Source organism: Corapipo altera, unplaced genomic scaffold (genome assembly GCF_003945725.1).
Source record: "Corapipo altera isolate COAL_440 unplaced genomic scaffold, ASM394572v1 58701, whole genome shotgun sequence".
In the NCBI taxonomy this organism is placed as follows: domain Eukaryota; kingdom Metazoa; phylum Chordata; class Aves; order Passeriformes; family Pipridae; genus Corapipo; species Corapipo altera.
In genome coordinates, this window is record NW_020885956.1 from 1056 (window position 1) to 8304 (window position 7249).

Here is a 7249-nt window from a genome sequence, read left to right on the forward strand (position 1 = left end):
TCCAGAACGAGCAGAGCTGTTCCCAGCAGAGCTTTTCCCTAAACACTTCTGTGGGAAGGGCTGAAATGGGCTGGAGCATGGAATGGTTTGGGTGGGAAGGGACCTTAGAGATCATCACACCTTTCACTAGCCCAGGTTGCTCCAGCCTGGCCTTGGGCACATCCAGGGGTGGGATATGCCCAGATTCCCTGGACACCCTCTCAGGAAAGGATTTCTTCCCAGTATCCCATCTAACCCTGCCCTCTGGCGCCTTAAATCCATTCACATACCACTGTTATAAGGAGAGTCTTAGGAGATGAGCCTGATCAGCTCTCAGCTACTTTGGATTTTCCAAAGGCATTCCACAAGGTTTGCCACTGGAAGCTCTCAGAGCAATTAAGCTGAGAAAGCTCCTAAAGCAATTAAGACCCAGAGGAAAGTTATTGATTTAAAGAATTGGCTGAAAGGCAGGAAAACGGGCTAAAACTCAGCTCTCCCACAGGGGAGGTGCTTTGTGTGTTCACCATGGATTGAGTTCAGTATATGCTAAATTATGAAATAAACAGGGAATGTTGATTGGTTGGGGTTTTTTTCCCTTGTGGAATCAACTGAAAGATTGCAGCTTTAAAGCTTTAAAGTCTTTATGCTCTCAAAGAGGTAAAGGAGAAGTTTAAGGGGTGTGGAGGAAGTGGATTAAATTAAAGATTAATTATTAAGGTAGGAGACAAGTCCAGTTGTAGGTTAAATCCAACTCTCTGAAAGCTTCTGGAAGAGGTGGAATATGGTCAAGGTGTGTAAAACTTCACATGGGCTGAAGGTAAATTAGGGAATGTTTATTCCCTGCTCCGGAATAACTCAGGGATTACTCACTGCTGGTGCCACACACACCAAAGGGAATTGTGGGCTGACAAATCCAGAACAAAAGGAGCAAGTTTTGGAAGCTGAGATGCTTCCAAAAAGAATCCCATAAGAAAAATTAGTCACCATTGAGTTTCTGGCTTAAACAGCTGGAAGCAAATGTCTAATTTTCTTACAACATCACTGGATTTTTGACTGTTTGTTCCACTCTCCCCATGTGAACTGGCCAATTCCAGAGGCAGGCTACAGGTGCACGTGGATTTCTGAGGGATTTGGAGGAGCTGGAGAGGACTTCCATGTTTTTCCTTGCAGGAAACTTGAGCACTCCTTAATCCTGGATGTTTAAAAGGACTTATTTATTTTGCCATACTTGTGCTTTTTGCTGGGGCCAAACTGAATTGGGATGTGTTTGGTTCTGTTCAGACCCATGGGAACAGAAATGCTTTTAATTCCCCCTTTTTTTGTTACATTAATTTACATTTTTTTGCATGGACCTGACATGGATTTTTAGAATAAAATGGAAAAATGAATACAGACACAGGTTTATTTTTTAGGGTTTGAGTGGGTTCAATTGCCCTTTTTATAGCAAATAACTCCTGTTGCATTTTTTTTTTTCAAGGCCTCTTTTGCCTTCACAATGTTTGGGGACTTATTTGACGAGGATTTTTCCTTCATTTCCAACAATCACTGGGGAAAAGGGAAGACATCAAAGCCCAGAGAGTGTGAACCTCCAGCTCCCAGGGATTTCACCAACCTCAGTGGGATCAAAAACCAGGGTGGGACCTGCTACCTCAATTCCCTGCTCCAGACTCTGCTTTTCACACCGGAATTTAGAGGTAAAGGCTTCAAAACCACCTTTAAAATCATATTTGGGGTGATATTTTAGGGAGACTTTCATGGCTGGATATTTATGAAACAGGGGGAACTCAAGATGGTTTTCAGGAACAGTTAACTTCCAGTAAATTATTCCAGGATGTTGGGCTGTAAAACGAGTTTGGCACAAAATTTAAGTATTAGAAACATTGAGTTTTCTTACAAGTTACAATTTGTGTAAATAAATGAGGTTATTGCTGTCTGGAGTTGGTAATTTTATTAATCCCATCACTACAATTCCTGAAAAAGATATTTGCCAGTCCTTCTCTCCTGCTTTTCTCTCCCTTGTCCCTTTTCCCCCCTTGCCCCCTTTTTCCTCAGATGTTGTATCTTTTAAAGAGATGTTTTTCTTTCCCATTCCAGAGGCCTTGTTTTCTCTGGGACCTGAGGAACTCGGGACTCTGGATGACAGCAGGAAACCAGATGCAAAGGTATTGGGAATTTTTTAGTCACCTCTCAGGGTTGAGCTGGAGGAATTTTGTTTCAATTCCCGTGCCCCTTGTTGTGAGGAGGAGGGAAGGCCCAGGTTTAACCCCAAAAGCCAGTTTGGGTTGGGTGATGCTGGATTTTTCACACAGTTCCAAGTGTCCAGTACCAGAAGGTTTTCCTTCAGGGATCAGATATTGAGTCCATCTCTGCTGAAATGTTCTCCTTCCCATCTTGTTCCTCCACACCAGGTGGAAATCTGTGGATCAGGGTGTGTTGGAGCTGAGTTTTTAGGGATTAGTGTCAGGAATAATATCAGGAAAAGTTGTTCTTTTTTACTGTGGTGATGGGAGAGTTTTGGTTATCACTAAAGATGTGTTCCATGGCTCTGTTGGTGTGACCCAACACAGGAAATATCTTGGAAGGAGTCCAGAGGAGGCCACAGAGATGCTCCCAGGGCTGGAGCCCCTCTGCTCTGGAGCCAGGCTGGGAGAGCTGGGGGAGTTCACCTGGAGAGGAGAAGGCTCCAGGGAGAGCTGAGAGCCCCTTCCAGGGGCTAAAGGGGCTCCAGGAGAGCTGGAGAGGGACTGGGGACAAGGGATGGAGGGACAGGACAAGGAGGAATGGTTTCCCACTGCCAGAGGTTAGATGGGATATTGGGAAGGAATTGTTGGCTGTGAGGGTGGGGAGGGGCTGGGATGGAATTCCCAGGGAAGCTGTGGCTGCCCCATCCCTGGGAGTCTCCAAGGCCAGGTTGGAGCAGCCTGGGCTAGTGGAAGGTGTCCCTGCCCATGGAATGAGATGTTCTTTAAGATCCCTTCCAACCCAAGCCATTCCATGATTTGGTTGAACTGTAGATTTTTGGGAACAAAGTGTCACTGCTGTTTTGGTGTGAATCAAGTCACCTGTGTTATGAAAGCCACAGACAGTGATAGTTTATTACAAATTCTGTGCTAAATTACTGTGGTTTAAATGATCTTAATGACCCTTTCTGACCTGTTTTGGGTGTGTTTTGTGGGTTTTGTTCCCAGGTTCGAATAATTCCATTGCAACTCCAGAGGTTGTTTGCTCAGCTCCTGCTCTTGGACCAACAGGCTGCATCCACCACAGACCTCACCGAGAGCTTTGGCTGGAACAGCCATGAGGTGCAAATCTCCAGCCCTTGGAAACTTGTTTTCCTCAATGGAGAGTTTGTGTTTGGGTTTTTTTCTTGGAGTTTGACCTTTAAGACACATCTTAAAATCCTTCAGGCTGTGTAGATGACCTTGGACTGGGTCAGCTGTTGTTGGCTCTCCACACAAACTCCATGCCAGTTCACAGGAAACTGCAGAAGATGGTTGTTCTCTTTGATACAACTCCAGTAGCTTTTCCTTGGTTTTTACAGGAATGTTTTCCAGCAGTGTCCTCAGATACTCAGATTCTTACCCAAGTTGGAAGTGTGTCACTTGTCTTAGAGTTTAGTGACAGGACAAGGGGGAATGGCTTCAAACTGCCAGAGGGCAGGGTTAGGTGGGATATTGGGAAGGAATTCTTCCCTAGGAGGGTGGGGAGGGGGTGGGATGGAATTCCCAGAGAAGCTGTGGTTTCCCCATCCCTGGAAGTGTCCAAGGCCAGGTTGGAGCAGCCTGGGATGGTGGAAGGTGTCCCTGCCCATGGCAGGGGGTGGAATGGGATGAGCTTTAAAATCCCTCCCAACCACCACCATTCCAGGATTCTTCCCAAGTGGAAGTGTCATGTGTGAGTTGTAGATGATGTACTTGGAGCTACTCAACATAACCCCCTCAAGAACAGTAATAAATGTGGTATTTTACTCCTCGGGGGGTAACCTGGGAGGAGTCAGAGGCTTCTCTGTGACACCTGATAAATGCTGTTTTTAAGGAATTAGCAGAGCAAAGAGCACTGTTTTGATTTCTCCCTGTTTCCTGGGGCAGGAGATGAGGCAACACGATGTGCAGGAGTTGAACAGGATCCTGTTCAGTGCTCTGGAGACCTCCCTGGTGGGGACATCAGGCCATGACCTCATCAACCGACTGTACCACGGGATTGTTGTCAACCACATCGTGTGCAAGGAGTGCAAGAATGTCAGTGAGAGACAGGTAAAGCAGGGGCATTTTCCACCACAGTGTGATGAAGGTACTTCCAATGTTCTTTTTTTTTTTAAGTCCAAAAGAAAAGAAATCTCATCTTTCTTGTGTCCTTGTTGAATCGAGACTCGAAGTCTTGGCTGCGTTTTCCAAACCACCTCCCTCAGAGGGGAAAAACCCCAAGTGTTCCCGCGTCCTCTGAGCCTTTGGGAGATGCAGTTACCTCACTGCTCAGCTCTCTAACGACAGCAAAATGTATATTTACAGCCTTTGATGCTCCAAAAAAATTGGGGTGTAAAAATTAATTTCTCTTCTGTGGTGGTTTTTCCCCATCAGCAGCGAACGTTTCCATCTGCTGTGGTGGTGGGAGTGAGGATCTTTCTACTGTCCCACGGGCTTACACCACTTTAATAGCTCCTTTTTTGCTGTTCTTTCTGCACAGGAAGATTTCTTAGACCTCACGGTGGCAGTGAAAGGTGTTGCTGGCTTGGAGGAGGCCCTGTGGAACATGTATGTGGAAGAAGAATACTTTGAAAATGACAACTTGTATCGGTGTGGAGCCTGTGACAAACTTGTTGAAGCTTCAAAGGTAACTCCCTGGGGACTCTCAGAGCTCAGTTTGCTTGGATGGAGACTCCAGCTCTGGGGTCTCCAGTAATGGAAGGACATGGACGTGCTGGAGCAAGTCCAGAGGAGGCACCAAGATGGTCAGAGGGATGGAGCAGCTGTCCTGTGAGGAAGTTCTGGGAGAGCTGGGATTGTTCAGCTGGGAGAAGAGAGGCTTTGTGGTGACCTGGTTGTGGCCTTGCAGTGCATGAAGAGAGCCCACAAGAAAGATGGAGAAAGACTGGAGTGCCAGGACAAGGGGGAATGGCTTCCCAGTGCCACAGGGCAGGGTTATGGGTTATGTGGGATATTGGGAAGGAATTCTTCCCTGGGAGGGTGGGGAGGCCCTGGCACAGGTTTCCCAGAGAAGCTGTGGCTGCCCCTGGATCCCTGGAAGTGTCCAAGGCCAGGTTGGAGTACCCTGGGCTAGTGGAAGGTGTCCCTGCCCGTGGTAGGGGGTGGAATGAGACGAGCTGTAAGGTCTCTCCCGACCCAAACCATGCCATGTTTCTATGAAACCTGAGCAACTGTGTCAAGAAGCATAAAGAGAAAACACAGATCCATGTAATGAGGAAAACCGTGGAAATTCTCTCCCGAAGAACCCGAATGGGAGAGAAGAACAATGAGCAGAAGTTGCTCTGCACAGGGAAATGGTCACTGTTGCTCTGTGTTTTGTGAAGGAAATGTTTTGTGTTTTTGTTGGTGCATATTCTGCCCTCTTGCCAACAGCAAAGCTCCTTGTGCAATCCAAACCCTACAGCTGGATGTGGGGGGGAGCATTCCAAGGGGAAGCTGAGGGCAGGCCGAGTTAATCAGTGCCCGGGGAGCTCGGGAACACTTGGCCGTGCCTCACGTGCTGGTTGGATTAAACTTTGCTGGGTTCAAGGGAGTGCAGGGGAACAGTTGTGTGCCTCTCAAAGGTGCTCATCCCTGCAGGAGGAGAGTTGGAACGCTGGATTTTGATAGGAAATCCCATAGCTGGGGATGTCAGGCTGTGCTGGACGGCTGCAGCGTGGAGGAGGGATGTTGGAGGAGCACATCCCTTTGTGCTCTGGGGCTCTCTGGATGTGGCTCTCCCTTCTTTTTTGTTTCCCGCCCCAGGGCTTGACCAAAATTTAATGGCACCATCTGATTTCACACCGAGCTTGGCAGAACATGGCATTTTGGAATCCCTGTTCCACTAAGCTTTGCCACGTAGTCTTGACAATGGATAAAACAAGAATACCTAATTCAGGGGTTTTTTTGAGCCATCTGTGTGTTCCTGTAAGGTTCTCCTAGAAATGAGAGTTGGATGGTGTGGTGGTTTGGAGACATTGGAAAGGCTCAGGAACGTGGCCATTGAATGCACACTTGCATGCAGAGGTGGTTGGTTTTGCTTCTCCCAAGGGTTCTTGATGTGTCCCACACCAAGCTGTTCAACCTTGATTAATGTTCTCCCTCATGAAAATGGATTCTCTTGGCTTTCCTGCCTGGAAGGTGCTTTCCTGTGTAAATCAGGGGAGACTTGCAGTGTTCTGTGGCTGTGGAAATGGAATTACTGACCGGAATTTCCCCCATGTCCTTTGTTTTCTGTAGCAGGACAACGATCACCAGTCCAGGAGGATATGGGGCTTAACAGGGGGGAAAGCTCTGGCTTCCTCTTAGAACGTAGGGAAATTGAGGATTAGGGAAGGCACTTTAAATTGTAACACCCTGGGCGTGTCTTTAGTTGGAAAAGGAGTTGTGCAGAGGGTGGAAACACTGCCGTGCTCTCCCTGTGAGCTGACAGCTGTCTCTCGGATCCCTCCCAGTCTGCCAAGCTGCGGAAGCTGCCGCCGTTCCTCACCGTGTCCCTGCTGAGGTTCAACTTCGACTTTGAGAAGTGCGAGAGGTACAAGGAGACGAGCTGCTACACCTTCCCCCTGCACATCGACCTGAGGCCTTTCTGTGAGCAGGTTGGTGCTGGGCCAGCTCTCCAAACCCTGCAGCCTCAGCAGAGCACCCACACCTCACGTTCGGGGCGTGGAGAAACCTCGGGGGGGTTCTTCTGGCCCTGATTCCAAGGGTTTGTCCAAAAAGCCACTTTCTAACTGAGGAGGGAGATAGTTTGTAGCTCTCCAAGGGTGTGATAATGATGCAAAACTTAATCTGCCCTTTCCTTGAAAACTCCCAGGCTTATCAGCTGGGAATGGAAATTCGTTTTTATATTGTCATTGTCTGACCATGTGGGGTATGAATTGAGCTATATATGTTTTATGTGCCCCCAGTTATCCCATTTTTCTCGGGAATCTGTGTTGGAATTCATAGATTTTGATTTAAAACTGAGTTATACCATTGCTTCCTGACAATTTTGGATCCTTAAAGAGCCTACTTAAATAAATTATTATTATTATTAATAATAATACTACTAATAAATTTTAAATAAATAATACTACTAATAAATT

General features: G+C 47.1%; 1 protein-coding gene across 1 annotated transcript; it reads left to right on the forward strand.

Moving 5' to 3' along the window:
- Positions 1 to 1434: 1434 nt before the first annotated feature.
- LOC113940913 (ubiquitin carboxyl-terminal hydrolase 40-like) lies at positions 1435 to 7168 on the forward strand. The gene is made up of 6 exons (XM_027632061.1): positions 1435 to 1673; positions 2074 to 2141; positions 3168 to 3281; positions 4068 to 4232; positions 4663 to 4809; positions 6617 to 7168. The coding sequence occupies exons 1-6, from the start codon at positions 1475 to 1477 to the stop codon at positions 6860 to 6862; spliced, it is 939 nt and encodes a 312-aa protein (XP_027487862.1). The 5' UTR covers positions 1435 to 1474; the 3' UTR covers positions 6863 to 7168.
- The last annotated feature ends 81 nt before the right edge of the window (positions 7169 to 7249 follow it).